The sequence below is a fragment of the Lycium ferocissimum genome, unplaced genomic scaffold, assembly GCF_029784015.1.
Source record: "Lycium ferocissimum isolate CSIRO_LF1 unplaced genomic scaffold, AGI_CSIRO_Lferr_CH_V1 ctg4107, whole genome shotgun sequence".
In the NCBI taxonomy this organism is placed as follows: domain Eukaryota; kingdom Viridiplantae; phylum Streptophyta; class Magnoliopsida; order Solanales; family Solanaceae; genus Lycium; species Lycium ferocissimum.
The window spans coordinates 56,201-76,446 of record NW_026725570.1 but is presented as its reverse complement, the minus strand read 5'-3'; the positions used below and the strand labels follow the sequence as shown (position 1 = coordinate 76,446).

Below are 20,246 nucleotides of genomic sequence, written 5' to 3'. Positions count from 1 at the left end.
GACCGGACTCGGCGAAGGAAGTAACAAACATATGCACGAGCGAAATCGTGGGATCTATATGCCATTCGACATTCATGTGCAGACTTAACGGAATAGTCGTACAATTTATCTTTCACAATCCAATAGCATTAATCATATCAACTCTCTTTGCGGATATTATTCGAAACATATCAAACAAAACTTTTAGGCATCACAATCACGTATTAGAATCATTTATATATATATAAATCTCTATTCTAAACTTAACCGATAAGTGAGTAATCATATTCGGAAGTTAGATTATTAGCCATATTAAGTTATATCAACAAGTTGCACAAACTATACAACGGAACGTCTTGCGGGCCCACGGGCTAGTACCAAACCGACCCGGGCCCGCTTTATGAATGTCGGGGGATGTTATACATTAGGGAACCTCCCACGAGCGTTTCGGAGCGATCCGAGCCCTTAGTCAAAAGTTAGGGACGTTCGTAGTTTCGACTCTTTATGAACATATTCTTTTAAGCACATTCTTATTCAGTCATGCAAAGGCATAGAAACCATAATTTGACTACATTAGGCATACGGAGGTCAAGAAACAAATAAGAATCACGGACATGCTCGGATCGTAGAAGTAGAGTTACCTCGGGGAGCATATCATAGCCTATTCATACTAAGACATGCCAAAGAAAGAAAGGTGAGCTTTACATACCTTGGCGCCCTCCGAGCTACTCCAACCTTACGTCTCGGCTTCTCACGTTCTACAATAATGTCATAAGGTGTCCGACATTAACCATAAGCATTGAAGATTCCAATTCCAAGCCATTACTTTTTCTACGGAAATTTCGGACCTCCCTATAAATCCATCAACCCCGAGAATTTAACTCGGCCAATTTTCAACAACAACCAAACCAATAATCATAAAGACAACATCCATAATCAATTCATAACGCATTCTAAGCAATTCGCACAATATTTCAAGACAACTCAACAATATGCTATGCAACCCGAAATCTTCCAACTTAATGAATACGATAATAATACGTTTCTTTCTTTCCAATTCTCATACTATGTCAACAATTCCATTCATTTCCACATTAGCTTCATAAATATAAGAGAACACATTAGAATCATATTAACTTTCAAAACAGCCCACAACAATTGCAACACCAACATAAGTCATTAAACCTTCATTTCATCACATAATCCACAACAAACAACAACCAAATCGTATCAAATACAATTAGTCCCTCTCTTCCACACAACCAGCCACCATTCGGCCAGCCCTTCAACACACACAACATCATGCATTTCATTCATTCCAACACATTACAACATGCTCAAAACGTCCATAACAATACCAACCAAACACTAAATAAAGATTGTTCAACATGCCTTCACCAACCACATGCTCACGGCTTCACTACATATTCCATAACTTTATGAACTTCACTCATTTTTACATATCACAACATGCATATACACCTATAAAACATGTAAAGGAGGATTGAATCTCACCTCTTCCTTTCAACTCTTTCTCTCGGCTAGGAATAGCTATAACATCAACGGATGATTTTCTTGTTCCAACAACCACTCCACGTCGACGAGCCTTTTAATTAGTAGGAAATCATGAAGGAAATATTTTTCCATGACCAAGATAAGAGGGCAAGTTCGGCCAGGCCATGCGGCCGAACTCCCTCTCTCTTTTTTCTTTCTTTTCTTGATCTCTCTAGAACATGAAATGATGAAATATGCCTTGTCTTATAATAACTCATATATATATATATATGCATAGGGGCACATGGCCGGTCATGTGCCCCTCCTCTCTTCTTTTATTATTTTTCTTTTTCTCCAAATTTCTCCATGTTTCATGAAATTTCCAAAAGATGAACTTGATGAAAATGACTTAACAAGTCATCCATCTCTACCTATATTAATCTTCCATGTAGCCATGGCCCACACTACGTGGCCTTGTTTTTTTTTTTTTTCATGAACTACAAATTTCCAAAATTCCACTTTCAACCCCAAATTTTTGTTAATATTTCCATTTCATAAAATCATAAAACACTTATGTCTCACAACAAAGTCGAAAAATAACCTCGTCCCTAATTTTTCGCAAACAACTTAACAATATTCCGACGTGCGAAATGCGAGATATAACATTCATCCACAACAGTAAGGAAGTATTTATATCCATTGTAAGTACTATGTTTATAGGGACCCCATACATCCATATGCAGCTATTGAAAAGCATTTACAGAAGTAGTTTTATGCGTTGCAAAAGGAAATCTAGTCTGTCTAGCAGCAGGACAAACTGGACAATTATAATTTTTTACTCTTTATTTTCAGACTACTCATTTGACTAAGGATGTGTACTGGTGCATGACCCAACCTCTGATGCCAAACATGAACATCACTAGATAGACTAAAAAAAACAAGTAGGAGCTGAAGACTGAGTGGATTGATCAGGTGATGGTGACTTGGTGAATAAGATGTAAAGTCCATCCTTCTCCTTACCAATCCCGTCACCTTGCCACTATAGAGATCCTGAAAGAGAAAAAATTCAAGATAGAAAGAAACAAAGCATTGTAAGTCCCTGGCCATTTTTGATACAGAAAGTAAATTGTACTTAAAGTGAGGAATGAAGAGAACATCTTTAAGAGTTTGATTGTTGCCCAAATGGCAAATTCCTTTATGAGTGATTGAAGCTAATTCACCATTAGGTAAATGAATTTTGTTTTGATTAGTGTTAGGGACAGAGGTGGTGGATGATAACAGATTCAATAATGAAACCATGTGATTTGATGCACCTGAATCAACAATCCAAACATTAATATTAAAACTTGCTAGGAAACAATTTATTTTACCTGCCATGTTTGTAACTCCCTCAGGTGTTTCTTCTTTGTCAATCAGACTGAGTAATTTCTGAAACTGTTCAGCAGTAAATGCCTGTTCTTGAACTATCATGCCTGCTTATTGAACTATGTGTTACTCTATGCAAGATAAAATGTGAAATAACTATACCCTACATGAGGCATTACATAAATTTCTTCATAACTAATTCATATATTATGAATACATGACTCTAATCAATTACCAAACAACCCCTAAGGGCCTGTTTGGAAAGCCACCCAGGTAATTGGAATTGTGTGTAATTACACAGTTTGGCCTATTTGTTTGACCAAGTAATTACACAGTTAGGTGGGAATTGAGTGTAATTGACAGGGTGTAATTACACTCTCCAATTCTCAAGGGGAGGCTGAGAATTGGGTGTAATTACTTTTTAGTTTGTTTATTTTTTTACTTTAATTTATTTTTAATTTCTATTTTTTATTTTTTATTTATTTTTTATTTCTATTATTTTTATTTTTACTTTTTAATTATTTTTATTGTTTAAAATGTATTTTTCTTTTTATATTATTTATTTTTCGTTTTCTTTCTTCTCATTCCCAACCTTTACTTCTTGTGGTTTCATGTAATTGCTCATATTTTTTTTATTTTATTCATTTAGCATAACCGTGTTATTATTCTAATATTTGAAACTACATCCCTTAATATTGAAAAGAATGAATCATTAACAAACTTGACATATAACAAGTGACGTTATTAACGTAGAATTTCGTTGTGAATGAGGTTATAAACTCATATTTTTCCTTTCTTTTGCATTATTTACTTAAGTTACGTTGGAACTTACTTATGTAATGTTGGAAATTTGACATTAGAGTATTCTATTGAACTTTTTCTTTTGAATTTTGAATTTAGGTTATATTTCCAATTTTAAGTTTTTTGCTTTCACATTGCATGTTGTTTATTTTTCACTTACCTTTGATGGATTTTTTATGTCAAACATTTGAATAATGTTATGGCATTATATTTATTAATATTATTTTTTTGTCAAACATCCAATCCATGACGTTCTCACAAAAAAAGTCTTCTTTTAAGTTTTATAATTAATTAAAATTAAATATTAATTTGAAAAATATATATCAATTATTTTTTACAATATTAGTTACAAATATATTTTCAAAAAACAATGTGTTATTAAATAACTAATTTAATATCATTTATAAAGGCAATATTTTTTAAATATTAATTTTAAATTTTTTATAATTAAATTTTATTTTTAAATTAAACTGATCATGTAATTACCCTTGTGCAACCAAACAGCACGCTTGTAATTACACTGTAATTACGTTATGACAAACAAACAGATCATTGTAATTACATTACTGTGTAATTACTAGGCTGTGTAATTACACCAATTCCAATTACCAGGTGGCTTTCCAAACAGGCCCTAAAGTCGACCACTACATCCTATCACATTTTCAACTTTTGCAATCTCACGAAAAAGGGTGTAAGAATTAAGGAAGGTGCAGCCGTGCAGGCTAGGTATTTTATTACTCCTATAATAAATAAATGTAGGGATACAAATATGCAAAGTCAAAATCCATTGGAGCAGTCTTGGCAAACAAGACAAGAATTAAGTACATACTTATTTTTTGCAATCTAGAGAGATCTTGAACTAGTCAATATATAAACCCAAAGGTCCCGAACCTCAACACAAAACCAAAGTATCATTCACCAAAAACTCTCCACTCTCAAAACCCAAATCAGAAAAAAAGCCATGGCTGCAGTTGAATTGCTCCCAAAAGAATATGGATATGTAGTTCTTGTTCTTGTTTTCTACTGTTTTCTCAACTTCTGGATGTCCTTTCAAGTCGGCAAAGCCCGCAAACAGTAAGTCTTTTTTACTTCAATTTGTCTAAATCTCTTCATATTTCTTGATTTTTCCTTATTCTACCCAACTCCATTTGTGATTTAAAGCTAAAGATTCGATTTTTAAAAGAATTATCCCCAACCCCTTATGTTATTTTGAGATTTGGAGATAAAGATTGGTTTTTTAAAAGAATTATCTCAAACCCCTTTTGTGATTTTAAACTAGAGATACTGATGAATAATGGAAATATTAACAGGTACAAGGTTTCTTATCCAACAATGTATGCTATTGAAGCTGAAAATAAGAATGCAAAGCAATTTAACTGTGTTCAGGTTTGCTCTCTATTTCTTTACTACTAGTATTTGCTTTTTGTTTTGACAAAGAAGTAAAATTGGCTTCCTTTTTTTAGGTGATGACATAGTTAATGGTAATGTTTTTTGTGTGTGTATGTATATTCTTGATGTTGTTTGGTAATAGATTAGGAAATGATATGAAATTATTGGTGTGTTAATTGCAGAGGGGTCATCAGAATTCATTAGAAATGATGCCAATGTTTTTCATGCTGATGATTGTTGGAGGAATTAGGCACCCTTTGATTTGTGCATCTCTGGGAGCTGTTTATATTGTGTCTCGTTATTTCTACTTCACTGGCTATGCCACTGGTGATCCCCAAAATCGTCTTACTCTTGGGTTAGTCTCTCTCTTCCTTGAATGATTTTCTTAATTTTCCAATTACCAACTATCATTTAGATTGAATATCACTAACAATTTTGAGTATGCAAAAATGTCAAAGTGAGAAAGAACAGTGCTTTGTGCATGAACCTTTTGACCTTTGACAAGTGAAGTGAGTCTTTTACTAGCTCTTGCCTAATGCCCAGACTAAGAACAATAATTGAATTTTATGATCTTGTTACGATGATGGGCTAAAATTTATCCCGTTGTTTACACGAGATCAATGAATGGAAGTCAAGTGTCTTTCATACATACATTTATCACTTTCATGGTTAATATTTTACTGATACTGGCCGTTGGTTCAAGGTATTGGGTGTGTTATCCTGATATAAATTTTGTTTGGAGGTATTATGTCACGTCACCAAACTAGGGTCGGACATGATTGATACCCAACTCTTATTACCCAGTGAGTGATCCCTGTACTAACTAATTGAAGGTCTGAACTGAACTAGATAGTAGAAATAAAACCAACGTCTTGATTAAACATTGTCAAGCAAACTAAATAAGGAACATAATTTCAAAGTGTCTATAAAGCTAACCCACTATCAAGTCATGAGCCTCTAACTTATATATGAATACTTAAAGCTTTGAGGCATTCCCCGGGATAATGTAAATGGCTAAAAGTAAATAAAAGACTGGGATCAATCAACAGAGCTTGCTAATTGAGTCTAGAACGTCTGCCTCTAGCCATGTGATTTGTTACCTGCATACTCAACATCTGCCACATGACGTTGCAGGCCCAAACAAGCTAAGTATCTCCAGGGTACCCAATAAGTCTCACAGACTACCTCCTAAAAGGATGGATCTAGATTTTTTGGGATAAGAGCGTAATAAACAAGGACAAAACGTGTTTCACAAGAAAGTGTGTAAATCATATAAAGTCTGAAAACTAACATAAGCTGATACTTGAGGTTGAGGTTGAGGTTGTAAGCTGATAACTGAAGCTGAAAAACTAAGTTATGTTAAAATAGAAATAACTTTTTTGGGTAAAAAGGTATTTTTCACATAATGGCCCTATGTGCGTGAGGATCTGGCAACACGCACGGGATAAGTGTCGGCCTATTTCCCCAACAAACAGTTGGCACCTGCGAGCGTGTGGTAGCTAACCCTACCTTCATGGCACTAACGCAAGGGGAGTTTGGCCACTTCTCCCAAACTGAATGGAGTTTGGCCACTTCTCTCAAACTGAATGTGATCACATTAATGCATGAAATGAATACTGTTGTTGAATGCTGAACTGAACATAACATAAATATCACAAATACAGGAACATAACAAGTTGTGATACACATAAAACATATAATGTTGTTATACTTTAATATAAAGTCATACTGAATAAAGATGGAGTAAACTGAGTACCTATGACAAGAATTCTTCCTAGGGCATTCTGTCAAACATATAGAGTACATAAGTAATACTAGATTTCCTATTGGAAGAGTAAGCCTTCACTTACCTTGAATCGCAAGCTTAAGTTCAACTTCATGTATCCTCCAAGCAATCCCGAATCATAATTTCTGAATCTACATGTTTAGCCAGGTTCAATTTACATCCACGCAAGCCCAATGAATATAACTTTCACTTTAATTTAGAAACATTAGCTCGGGTCCTCTCTGAACTGTGAGTTTTTTCACCAATACAGGAACTAAATTTACCCGCTCAAATTTTATTATCCAAACTAAATACTTGATTGTACTCATCCTATATTGGTACCCAGGCCAAGAGATAATTTTCATAACTCGAATATGAATTCGTAGCAGTTTATGGTTTGCGGTTCTTGGACCACTTCTTGATTTGTATCACATAAATCGTGATTGTAAACTCTTTTGCTCTAATCTGAACTCATATTACTGAGGGGATAACCCAAAATATGTGGTATTCTATCTTGGATGTTCACTGTTATAGCGTAATGCCAATGAACTTGGTTGAATCCAAAATCCCACAGAGTCTATCTCGGGTAACTTGAAAACACAGAAATTTAGCTTTTTACAGCAACAATAACATCCTATAATCCTGTGATATCCTTGTTTTGAACCAGACAACCCCTTAAGGTTAAATATCTTGGTTTGGTATGAACCAGGTGCAGATAAGTAGTTATCAGGTTAATCGGGGGTGGGGTGGGGTTGGGGTATAATGGAGACGTTCAAGAAATGGTGTGTGATGTTCTGAATGCTACTAATTACTATTGTTTTCCCTCTGTGCAGGAAATACAACTTCTTGGCAATAATGGGACTGATGGTTTGCTCAATATCTTGTGGAGTTAATTTCCTTATGTCATGATTCATGAATAATAATCTCAAATGGAGCAACCTCCTTGTAATTCCCTTCATTCCAGTAAAGGCTGTCTTTTAGGTCTTTCCCTGTTGCATTAGATGTTGACTTTTGTTTTTTGGTTGCTCCTAATTTCAAGCTCTTCTAATGTGATGTAAGTCTTTTTAAGTTGTACCTTTCGCTGCCTTCTTGTGGAATTGTCAATAATATGAATTGAATTGGTACTTTCTGTATCAAGTTGACCTCATCTGCATACTGTTTTAGTGTGTGCCCTTTTAGTTACAGTGAATTTATGATGATTTGTACCTCATGGTTGAAATTGTTTGATCTTAAGTTCTTAACTAGGTCTTGTTGCATCTTAGTAAATATGGCAGTCTCAAGAGTTATGTGACCAGCTCATTTAGAAATATAAACTGTCCTAGGGGGAACACATTTTATTAGGGTATTTTATGTATGTAACATGCTCTTTGAAGCTTGATTCACGGGCTTGATTCCTTTTTAGGTTGAGTATATGTAAATGTTTTGAATTACCTGAGAGCAAAATTGGATGGTTCAAGAAATGAAAAATGGCATGCTTGGATTACTTCTATCCAGAAGCTGATTTAGTAAAATAATATACACACACAAACCAGAGAAGTTAGCACAAGATAGTTCCTTTTATTCTTGGCACCTCCTTTTTCCTTTTATTGGGAAGCTTTATTTCAAAACATGCCATAATATATAATGTATTAATGTTTAGATCAATTGTTCTTATGAACTTGTGCTCCAAAAAAAGTTTTTGGTAGAGCGGAGCTAGAGTGTAGAAAGTGGGTTTAGCTCAATTCAGTAATTTTCGTTCAAATTGTGTATTTGTTTGAAAAAAAATTCATTTAATACGTATAAATTATTAATTTAGAACGTAAAAACTCAAAAGGACTAAAATCCTTAACTTATAAGCTTCAAATACTAGTCTTCGCCTTTGATCTGGACAAAGTCATTGGGGGACATGCTAGCGTATAAACCCCGTTAAATTGCTAAACCGGGTGGAGGGAGGGGGGAGAATGTCGATTGAACAATTTAGTTATCTGGTTCGTTCTAATTTTCCAAACTTACACAGGGAATTCCAACTTTAATAAGACATCCAAAAAGAAAAAAAGAGACGAGGAAATTCCAACTTTAATAAGACATCCAAAAAGAAAAAAAGAGACAGGAGGGCAGTCGTGTCTTACTTGTAGAGAGAGAGAGACCCAAATTTTAGATTTCTTGCTTTGTTTGATGGTTGTTTCTTTACTTTCTCCTTTTAGTTACCTTTGTATATATCTTATGTTTATTTAAAAAATAGTCCAAAGTCAAAAATAGGGGAGCCTTATTTCCTTTCAAAGCTTCCTTCCTAGGCTTTGAGCCCTTAACATTGGAATTCAAGAGCATCATAGGCACAAAAATCACCATTTGGCTATTGTGTAACCAACTCTTGGGATATTAACTTGACTAGTGTAAGATAAAAGTATTGGAGTTGTGGAAAATACATTAAAAACAATGGTTAAAAGATGAATTTGTGAAAAAACATTTTTACTTATAGAAAAACGTGACACAACAGTAAAAAAAAAAAATTGAATATTTAATGAAATTAAGTTGTTGAAGGTTGTGAAAATTGAACAAAATAACAGTACGTGATATATAACTAGAATTAATTTCAAATATTATTGTGCATATCAAAATTGAAAATGTTAACCCGGTTGGCCACGAGAATTATTCACTTTTTTCCCGATTTTTTTTTACTTGATGGTGTTTGGCCATAAAAAAGTTGTATTTGGAATTTGACCATTACTTTTGTTTTTCACCTTTTCCATTGAACCTTGTATTTGGAAAATTGAACCTTGTTTTTCACTTTTTCCATTTTTTGTTTAGGACCATTACTTTTGTTTTTCTGTTTTTAATTTTTACCCTAAAAGTTTTTATGTTGCTCAATTTTTATCTTAAAAGTTTATACAGCTTTTTTCACTGGTCAGAGGCAACTTATGTTGCTCAGTTGCTCTCCACTCCAACAAAATTCAACATCATGTGCTTAAAAACCTCTAACAAAGCCATATTTAGAGATGTTATATTTTACGTATCTGTAGGTAAAGCACTCCCGATTCTGCGCCTTTTGATGGAAAGAAACCTATTTGAGCACTCCATAAGCTGATCTCGAGTATAGTTGTTATATTTCTTGCACTGATTATGTTTATTAATTGTTTTGGATGGTTTTGCTAGTTTTTAGAAATTGGGAAATATAAATCATATTTCATGTTTTTTAGAAAAAATACATTTCAACAACCAAATATTATTTTTAAAAACTATGGCCAAACACAACTCCAACTCCAACTCCAACTTCAAATTCAAAAATTCCCAAAAAAAGAAAATCATTTTTTTAATTTCTATGGCCAAACGCCTACTAAATGTATTGGTACGGAAAACGGGAAAAGTAACAAAATTTGAACGATGTTCCAAAAGAATACCTACTTTTAATGTATTTTATAATGTTCAATCATTTAAACGCACGTAAAGAAACCAATTGCAAATCTGAAATACGACTGCCACTAGGAGAAATATTATCAACTATAGGCAAATTTCTTCAGTTTCAAACTGATCTTAGAATAGGAAAAATATAACCAATATGCTTAGCAATATGATATGCCATTGTAACTTGAAATCAACTCTCATATCTCTGAACTAAGCAAAAATATAGTAATAAAAAATAAGCAAGGGTGCGTTCTCTTAAATACCATCTTAGGCCTTTGTGAGAATCTTATTTATTTAAGGGAACTAGAGCAGCAAAATTGTTCAACTACGAATCTTCAAATTTGACCACTCATCAAACCATTTTCATAGAGTTTCGTATAAAGAAGTCCGGAATAATTTATTTGCTACAATTTCTATTACTGGAAACTCAAACAAGCATAATGAAAGACCAAATAACCGGATTTTAGTATAATTAAGGTTACTGCAGTTCTTTCTTCCCCCTTGAAAACATGTTCCACCCAAAGAATTATGAATAACCCACCACGCTTACCTTTTTTTTTTTTTTTTTTCTTTTTTCTTTTGTAATCAATCTTATTCAATTTTGGAAAAATGATCATATTTGTCCCTGTATCATTCAAAATTGAGTAACTTTGTCATTTTCCAGACTTTCGATGTCTCATTTTTGTCTTTGAACCTGAGAGCAATTTTAAATTATAATTAGAAGTTTAGGGATAAATTTGATTTCTTCAAAAATTTGAATACATGGAGTCCACCTGTATGATGATGAAACTCCGTTAAAAGAAACTACAAATACGAGATGTTTTGCTAAAACCAAGAATATGAACAAACCAAAACTTAAATAAATGGTAAAATCGAGTAATTTCGAATAATACCTTTGCATTACGTTAACTTTGTGTCCCATTATAGCAGGTTAGTTTAATTGTTGCCGTAATGACTCAATTAGTCCCTAGTGAAATCCATCAACTAAGTCAGAAAAATTCAATTTCAGAAAACTAGTGTGACCCACATGACCACTTATCAAAATCAAACGACCGTTAAAGGATTCCTTAATCCAAAAACTGGATCAAGATTCTCATCATTCCCCAAACTTACTTCATAAAAATAGCATTACAAAACAGCATTTTTTGTATTTATTCCTTCAACAACATAAAATTCCCAGAGTACGTGACAACATTAATTATTTTGTATTTTGAAAAAAAATATTAAAGAGCCCTTTTAACGGCTCTTTTGACAGACTGCAACCCCACCCCCAACCCACTTACCCCGCCTCAGTCAAAATTTGAAATGCCTGTTCTGCATCTATTTCTATTACCCCATAAAGTTGCCATTTTTAATTGAGTGGTTTTCTTGAACTTTGAACCACTTTTCCCCTTTTCCTCTTATCTTTTTCTCTTCACCTGCCCGTTACAAAATCTTCAATCTTTCTTTGTTCTTCTTCTCACTGTAATTTTTGAAAAAAAAATAAAAATCCATTCTTGGGAAAAGAAATGGGAAGTTGTTTGAGCAAGAAGAACACTTCTTGTTCTTCTTCTAAATCTACTTCTACATCAAATGATGTAGTTTCAAACACAAATCAAGAAATCACAAAAACTAGCACTACCCAAGTGGACACCAAGAAAGAGGTAGAGGTAGAAAATGTGAAAAAGGAAATCTTTGTTATCAAACACAGAAAAAGCCATGAAGTTGATAGGAAGGTTGAAGAAGAAAAGGGTATTGTTAAAAAGGCAAATGAAGCAGTTGAGTCTGCTAAAAATGGTACTACTACTAATAACAAAGAGAATGTTGGTATTGTTGTATCAGCTCCTGTTAGGACTTCAAGTTGTACTAAAGAAGAAGTTGATGCTATTTTGATACAATGTGGTAGGCTTAGTAGGAGTTCATCTCTTGGAAAGACAGGACTTAGTGGATCTACTGATGGGAATCCACAAAGGAGTAGAAAGTATTCTGGTTCAAAGAGGAGTTTTGATTTTGAAAATGAGAATGGAAATGAGGGGTTGCAAGAAAATGTTGTGGATTGTGAGGATGATAATGGGGTTCGTAGGCATAGGCAACGTCAACGCCAGCCTAGAACCCCTAATTCTTCGTCTCAAGGACGAAGGAGAACCCCGAGTAGGGAGAGAGATCAGGCACAACAACAACGGTCGGGTAGTAGCAGAGAAAGAGGTAGTAGTAGTGGAGGGGGTAGAAGGGTGAGTAGATCTCCTGGTAGAAGATCTGAATCACCAATTACTACAACCTTAAATGGTGCTAATGTGGCTTCTGTTAGGCCAGGAAAGATGGTATCTGTACCTGCTACTGATAAGAGTATTGATGCTGGTGGAGCTGATAATATTTCTGCTGCTGCTGTTAAGAGGATTCAAGTGAAGAGAAATAATGCAGGTGGTGGTGAAGGTCCAAGAACTGCTGCATCTCCGCGTGCTCGGTCACCAGCAAGGGTGAATGCAAAGGTGTTGAATGAGAGAGACCAAAATCAACAGCAGCCAATGTCCCTGAGTCGAAGCAATTCGAGGAAACAAGAACAATCTCCTTACAGAAGAAATCCTCTCAGTGAGATTGACACCAATGTTTTAAACAATAACATCCCTTCTCAGGTTGGCTCCTTTTATTAGTTTGTAGAATTTTTCTGAAAAAAATCATGTTCTAGTTAGCCTGTCTATAGACTGACTGATAATTGCTTGTGCTAGCCAACCTTTGATGCAATGGTTTGTGTTAGAAAAAGAACTGATTATATGTCTGATATGAGTAATAGTTTTGTACGTCTGGTGTAGGTATAAGTGTGAAATTAGAGAATGGAAACTGATTTTAGGCTTTTTAGAAACTTGTATATCCATGTAGGAATAAATGTGAAATTTAAAGAACCCTAATTTGAATTAAAAGATGACTAATTTACCTAACATAGACCTCTTTAGAGCCGTGAAATATACCTCTTTAGAGCTGAATGATGAATATAGAAGCTTCATATAACCGACCCAATTAGTTTGGGATTTTGATTGATCAACTGATATAGTATCAATATTGATGTGCTTCTCTCTATGCAGAAGGTGAATGCGGAAACTGTGAGCAATGGCAAAGTTGTTCAGCAAGGAACTGAGAACAAACTTGGCAGCAGCAAAGGGACTTTGGATGGAAAAGTCAAGGAGCAGCAGCAGAATGTTGCAATGAATGTGATTGTTTCAGGACCCGAAAACCATAATAAACCCCAGAGAAGCAGGTCACTAAGGCTATCTAGAGACCTAGACATCAATCCTGAAGCTCTCACAAATCCTCCTCAATCATATACTGCATTATTACTTGAGGACATCCAAAACTTCCATCAAAAGACCAATACTACCACACCTGCATATTCCCTACCAGCTTGTGTAACAAAGGCTTGCTCAATTCTTGATGCAGTTGCTGACCTTAACTCAACCACCAGCTCCAATCTTTCCAGTGCTTTCTCCGATGATAGGAGAAGAAACCCCACAACTGAGAAATTTAACCAGAATGATAATGCTTCGAAGAGGCTAGGGAATAAGGAACCGTTCGTGGAGTCTGAAGTTACTGTGAGTGATGACTTAATGGAGCCAAGCATACAGAAGTATGTAACATTCAGAAGGGGAACTGATATGGAAGAGCAAGAATCCTCAGGAAGCAACAGTGTTGTTGGTGGGCAGCAAAACTGGCTTTCCTCTTCCTCATGGGAACCAAATTCGGCTGATTCAACCGACTGTTGGACTTCTTCAAAATCTTCCTACAGTAGAGATGATAACAAGAGTCCTCTAGGCTTTCAAAGGCATGCAGTATCTGAGATTGGCCATGACATGGAAGAAGGCAAAAGACGAGTGAATGTGAAGAGGAGGGATTCTTCTGACAACCAGCAAACAGGAATAGGCCGTGGCAGAGTTGGAACTGGAGGAAGTGGTCTTCACCCAATTTCTATGGCTGCTTCTACTTAAAAACATCGAACAGTTTGCTAGGATTGTATGCGAGTTTGTCTTAGAATAGATTTTCTAGTTGTGGTTGCACGCTTTGCAGCCTTTTGTTTTCGTTGAAGATTGTACGCTTTGCAACCTTTCACTTCATTGAACATTGTCTACAAACGATTTACTAGAAGCAAATGTTATTCATCTAACCCTAGTGCTATAATTGGAGTTTCACTTTAATGCAGGGAACAAAAAGTTATATTCTCTGCAAAAATATGAGAATATCTTTTATTCTATAAATGACCAACTTCCCTGCACCTGATATGTAGATTACAATTTTGATATCTTTGGCTCATTCTTGACAATTTATACCAAATAGTTGGATTTTGGAACGGCCATTAAGTTAATTCCAATTTGCATATCATTCTTGATGGGACCTAGTGTAAACTTGAGCACTTTCATATAAATGGATCTGAACAAGCTTGATAAACTATTTGTTCTCTTTGGACAGGAGGAGGATCCAACTATTCATCTAGTCTCACTTTTATACTTAAACCATGTAGATTGCAACCATGTCATAGTTGCTCTTATTAACTGCACAGGCATGGAACCAAAATACAGCTACCTGCAGAATTATTAGTAAACTAGGCAAAAGATTGAAGAAGTAAGAACTTATACATGAAAGTTGGCAGATTGAGGGAAAGTAGATCAAAATATTGAACATCTTTGGACTACAGAAGTCATAACTCATAGCACGCAGCTGAAAGTGATTGTAAATCATAGCAGAGCAAAGTATGCTCTATAGGTGCTCATATAAGGGAAAAAGACGATACTGATAATTCTGTTCTTTTAACATCAAACCAGTAAGACCAAAATAAGATAAGGGGAAACAGATTATTTATTTATATCAATGCAAAATAGTGTGATACAACAGTGTCTACAGATATTGAAAAAAATCTGTAAGAAAAGGAAGACAAAATAATTATAAAGAAAAAAAATCAACAAAAAAATTTTAAAAATCCAAGAGAATAGTGGTGGACTATAATGGAATATGAATTAAAGACTAAAACCAAACTTGCAATCACTATTCCTAATCCTGATAGCATTATTTGCAGATAAGCTATCCACATCCAGTCTACACTTAACCAAAAACTTCCATTTCATAAGCTTTAATTTCCCAATCTTAAGCTTCACTGGAACTTTTGCCTTGATATTCAATGGAATACTTCCTTTCTGTTGATCAACCTGCAGTGCCTGCACCAAATCACTAGGATTCTGTGTTTGTCCTGATAAATCCAAGCTTAATTCAGTAGTATTCTGATGACCCTGATAAAATATTGGCAATGACCCTTCACAAAGCTTAACACCTGTGTACCAAACACTCAACTGGCTACCACTTTCATAGTAAATTCCTATTTTCTTGTTGGGATTTCTTGCAGTAATATTCACATTGAAAGTAGCAAATAATGAGCTCATGTCAGTGTTGAAATTGAACTGTGTGATTCTCATGCTGTCAACAGAGTAGTTTGGTATTTTTGGCTGGAAGACAAAGTAAAAAGCAGCAGCTAAAGCAGCAATGACTATGATGAGGAGGAATAAAAGACAACATGTGCAACACAAACATCTTTTGCAAGAACAACATCTTCTCTTAGGTGGTTTTAATGGAGGGTAATATGGGATTGTTCTTCTTCTCAAAGGTGGTTGTTGTTCTTCTTGTTGTTTCTCAGGGTCACCTTTTTCTGATCTGAAAGAACCCTTTGGAACTAAAGGAACAGTGGGTTTTGGTACTGGTGGTTCTTGTTCTGGTTCACGTACTGGATGGATTCTTTGATGATCTGCCATAGGAGAAAAATTGTTTAGGTGCAATAGCAAAAACAAGTGGATGTAAGAAAGAGTGTAGTATGTGGTTTTCTCCTTAGGCTTGACTGAGATTTTTGATATATATAGAAATTTTGAATCTTGGAAGAGGTTTGAACTTTTCCTTTTTCTTTATGTATTTGGTATCCCAAATTCACTATGTTTTCGACCCACGCAAGAAAAGGCTGCAATTACCTAAAAAATAATTCACTTACAATATCATGAATAAATTGCTTAATCATCTACACATTAGAAAACAGGTACCAGCAATAACCTTATTTATAATAGTACAAAACCTATTTTAATTAGAACTTGGAAAACTTGTTCTAATGTTATTTTGACTACAAATCCTATTTAAACATGAATTAAAGAAATTAAATCCTAAACAATTTAGGTTTCATACTCCAACTTTGAATTAGTCTTTGAACACGGGATTCACTAAAAAAGCAACACTTTCTTTGGAAGTTTTTACATTTTCAGGTTTGAATCGTATTAAAGGTGAAGAGATCTTATCCATACCATCGTGCTCCTCGATTATAAAATATAGAAGACCAAGGGGCTTAATTATTATTTCAGCATTTTGGAAATAAAATAGGACTAGTTTCATGTGTCGAGATCTATAATGTATATGTTGAAGCTTCCTTGTTTTGACTTTAATGAAGAGAGGTTGATGTGTCCCCATCTTATGAATTTGCTATTGTAAAAGTACACACATTGCTTTAATGAGTACATATTTGCTGACTGCTTAGTGGGAAAAAGAAAAAAAAAATAATAAATAAAAAAAAAAAAAAAAAAAGAGGAAGGACTGAGGAGGGTGCATTTTTATGGGACAAAGAGGTGACGCGTTAATGTTATCCAAAGTCAGTGTTTGGTTTGTGTGGAATTATTAAACTCGTTTTGGTAAGTAAGCAGTTTTCCGAATTTATTGGGAGGTGATATTTTTTTCAAAAATTTTAATCTTTTAAGTCTAAAGAGTTTGAAAATTAGAGTCTTATCATAGTTGATGGTTGAATTAGCTTCAATTCCAATATGACCAAAATGTTGGATCATGTTGTGATGTACGATCCAATCTGTTGATGTATTTATACATTTATCTCTCTTTTATCCTGCTTATATTCTTCTTTTTTTTGGTGCAAACGAGAATTAGATTTTGCAATTTCACGAAATACAATTGATTAATATATAAGAATACATTAGACCTGAATATAAAGTTATCGAAAAAGTAATTTTTTAAGGGCTATACTTACATAAAATTTACAAATAGGAACAAAATCAAAATAATAACCTAAAAAAAAGATACTTGCGTGAATTAACCTAAAATGATATTATTAACGTGTATAATTTAAATTCCTAAAAAACAAAATCTTTCATGCTACACGTACACGCTACCACGGGAAAAGTGAAAACCTTCTTTTAGATGTTTCTTCCACCTTTGCTTCAGCAGTGATTCTTAGGTGCCGTTTGGCCATAAAAATTATTCACTTTTTTAATTTTTTTTCACTTTTTTTACTTTTGGGCATTTGGCCATAAATATTTGGAATACAACTTCAAGTTCCGGAGCACCAAAAACAAGAAAAACTTGTTTTTCAATTTTTTTTTTCACTTTTTTCAACTTTTACAATTACATTTCACCAAAAACTATAATTTCAAAAACTATGGTCAAACACAACTCCAACTCCAACTTCAAAAATTTCAAAAAACGTGAATTTGTTTTTGGTATCTATGGCCAAACGCCTACTTATAGTCATATGAAGAAGTCTTAGGTACCAAGAAAAACAAGAAGAAAGAAGTTGAGCAACAAAAAAGTTTTTGGAAGCTTCCATTAAACTAACACTCTCTCTGCCTTTCTATACGTCCCTTATATAGGAAATAAATTTTAGTTTTACTTGTTCGTTCTAACAAATCAAGATAAATTTATTATTTTCTTCTAATTCTAATCTTATCATTAAGTAATCACATACCCGTAAAGTACTAGTTGTTAAACTTAGATCTCCAAAATATAATTAATAAAGATAACTTAAACAAACCTCTAAATAATTTCTTATGAAAATGTCAAGACAACAAGGAACAAGTAAGAATAGACGGAGGGGTATGTGAGCCTGTTTGGATGGGCTTGAAAAAAACAGCTTTTTCCGCTTATAAGCCAAAAAAAAAGCTTGGGGTTTTTGCTTATAAGCCGTTTTAAACTTATAAGCTGCTTTTTTAAAGCTAAGCCAAATAGGCTCAATTATTTTTTTGGACTTATTTTAAGCACAAAATGGCTTATAAGCTGGCCAGCCAAACACTCAAAAAAACTGAAATCAACAACTTATAAGCTAAGCCATACGGGCTCTTGAAAGTTACCACATTTCCAAAGCCAAAAACGTGTGACATATTCATGCCTATTCTTTAAGGAAGAAAAGAAAAAGAACTCTATTAGAGGGGTGGAGTAGGTCCCCGTGATACTTGCGTCCGAAAGGTACTTAAGATTTATGCTTCACGATATGGATACTATATTTTCGTCAGTTCGCAGCAGCATGTCTTTATCTTATAACTTAAGGAAAAAAAGAAATCGGAAGGGTGGAGTAGGTTCCATGATATTTATGACCAAAAAATTGAGAGTTACGCTACATATATTCGTTTTCGTCAATTTGCTCCAATAGGTCTTTAGGGCTTGTTTGGATGGTTGTTACCTATTGTATTGTTTTGTGTTGTTAGTTTAAATACAATGTTTGTTTTGATTGTTATTTTAATTTTATCGTATTGTACCATTAAATCCATCGTTATGACTTACGTAACGATGACAAGTCTCATTTTATGTAATGATCGATTTGATGACATGTCGTTACTTTATTTATTTTTTCTCATTTTGTCTTTATTTATTATTTAATAGTCATATTTTATCCTTTATCATAACTTTTTATGATAGCTCTACACTGTACCCTACTTTTCTTGTAGGTTTATCATTCAAATTGTTGATGTCTAACATTATGTAACTACGGAAAACGATACAATCAATCCAAACGTTGTATTTATCAAAACAATACAGTACAATATCATACAATACAATACGATATAATACGATACATTATGAAACAATATGTAACGGCCATCCAAACAAAGTGTAATCTATCTCTTGTTCATAAAACGCTTTTTTAAAACTGTCTTGTTGCAGATAACTAAAATTCAGCTCTTTCAATTCAATTTTTCTTTTACTACTGGTTTTTGATGACCGCGAATACCAAATCCTCTTTGACTTTAAGTTCAAAAGAGCGGCTGATATTGGACCCTAGCCATTTATTAGTGACAAACCTAATAGCCATCGGTTCTTGTATTTATTGAATCAGCACAAATGTTAGGATTAGTTCAACCTAGTTACTACTGCATCAATGAATAATCAAATAATTGAAAGGGATTGCTATTTTTATTTAACCGTTATTTAGGTTGTCTGTTACTTTTCCTTTTTTCTAGTGGTTTAGGTGGTTGAACAAGTTGCCTTCCTTTTTTTATACCTGGACTAAAATCTGGAAGAGAACAAGAATTATTCAACGGGCATCAAGAGTGAAATTCTTCAGATTTTGTACATATTAGTTTGGAGTTTTATCTTATTTTACTAGCTCAATTACTTTATCCCCCATCCCCAGTGTAACATTAAGTAGATATCTCCTTTCATCAGAAAAAATTAACCAGGCATCTCATTTTAGGAATAAATGTTAGGATACCGATTTGTAGCACTTTGATAAGTGTGGACACAATGCTAAGCTACCACCTTCATATACTAAGTTATATCCAATTTTTTTGACTGCGCATTGTGGTTAACCACTTCGACATTCTTTCGTTTCAGACACGTGTTACTGAGAGAATGTAATATTACCCCATAGTAGTGAGAAAATACGAAAGAAAATTGTTGGTTGGATACTTGGATTTACTTAAAAATACTATTAGTATTAGATTTAGAGGAGTGGATAATGTTGGACATATTCTTATTCTACGTTAGGTTCATGGGACTCAAGGTATTTCTTTTCGAGGAATAAGAAGTATGCAAATTAGAAGGATAATTAAAAAAATAAAAAATAAAAAAAAAATTAACATTCTTATACAATCTAAATATAATTCAAGAGAATTTAGCAGAGTTGGGCTGTGATATATAGAGCACATAATACTCTTGTTCGGATAACTCTTTGTTTTAAAGTTATGGTGAACTTGATATGAATGTAAGGATTTCCCCCCTTTAATGAACCAATTTTACTTTAGTTAGGTTATTTATTCAATCGTGTTCCTACGCTATCGTAAGTAGGGGGTTTCGAACCTGA

General features: G+C 34.0%; 3 protein-coding genes across 3 annotated transcripts; 2 read left to right on the top strand and 1 right to left on the bottom strand.

Annotated features, from left to right (window-relative positions):
* Window positions 1-4,549: 4,549 nt before the first annotated feature.
* LOC132044284 (uncharacterized) lies at window positions 4,550-7,940 on the top strand. The gene is made up of 4 exons (XM_059434769.1): window positions 4,550-4,713; window positions 4,950-5,025; window positions 5,211-5,383; window positions 7,627-7,940. Exons 1-4 carry the CDS (start codon window positions 4,601-4,603, stop codon window positions 7,700-7,702), a joined length of 438 nt encoding a protein of 145 aa, XP_059290752.1. The 5' UTR covers window positions 4,550-4,600; the 3' UTR covers window positions 7,703-7,940.
* Window positions 7,941-11,464: 3,524 nt separating this feature from the next.
* Window positions 11,465-14,306, top strand: LOC132044279 (uncharacterized protein At1g65710-like). Its single transcript, XM_059434763.1, has 2 exons — window positions 11,465-12,786; window positions 13,234-14,306. Exons 1-2 carry the CDS (start codon window positions 11,683-11,685, stop codon window positions 14,128-14,130), a joined length of 2,001 nt encoding a protein of 666 aa, XP_059290746.1. The 5' UTR covers window positions 11,465-11,682; the 3' UTR covers window positions 14,131-14,306.
* A 671-nt stretch (window positions 14,307-14,977) lies between these two features.
* On the bottom strand, window positions 14,978-16,101 carry LOC132044280 (NDR1/HIN1-like protein 6). Its single transcript, XM_059434764.1, has one exon. The coding sequence runs from the start codon at window positions 15,937-15,939 to the stop codon at window positions 15,154-15,156; it is 786 nt and encodes a 261-aa protein (XP_059290747.1). The 5' UTR covers window positions 15,940-16,101; the 3' UTR covers window positions 14,978-15,153.
* Between the last annotated feature and the right edge of the window lie 4,145 nt (window positions 16,102-20,246).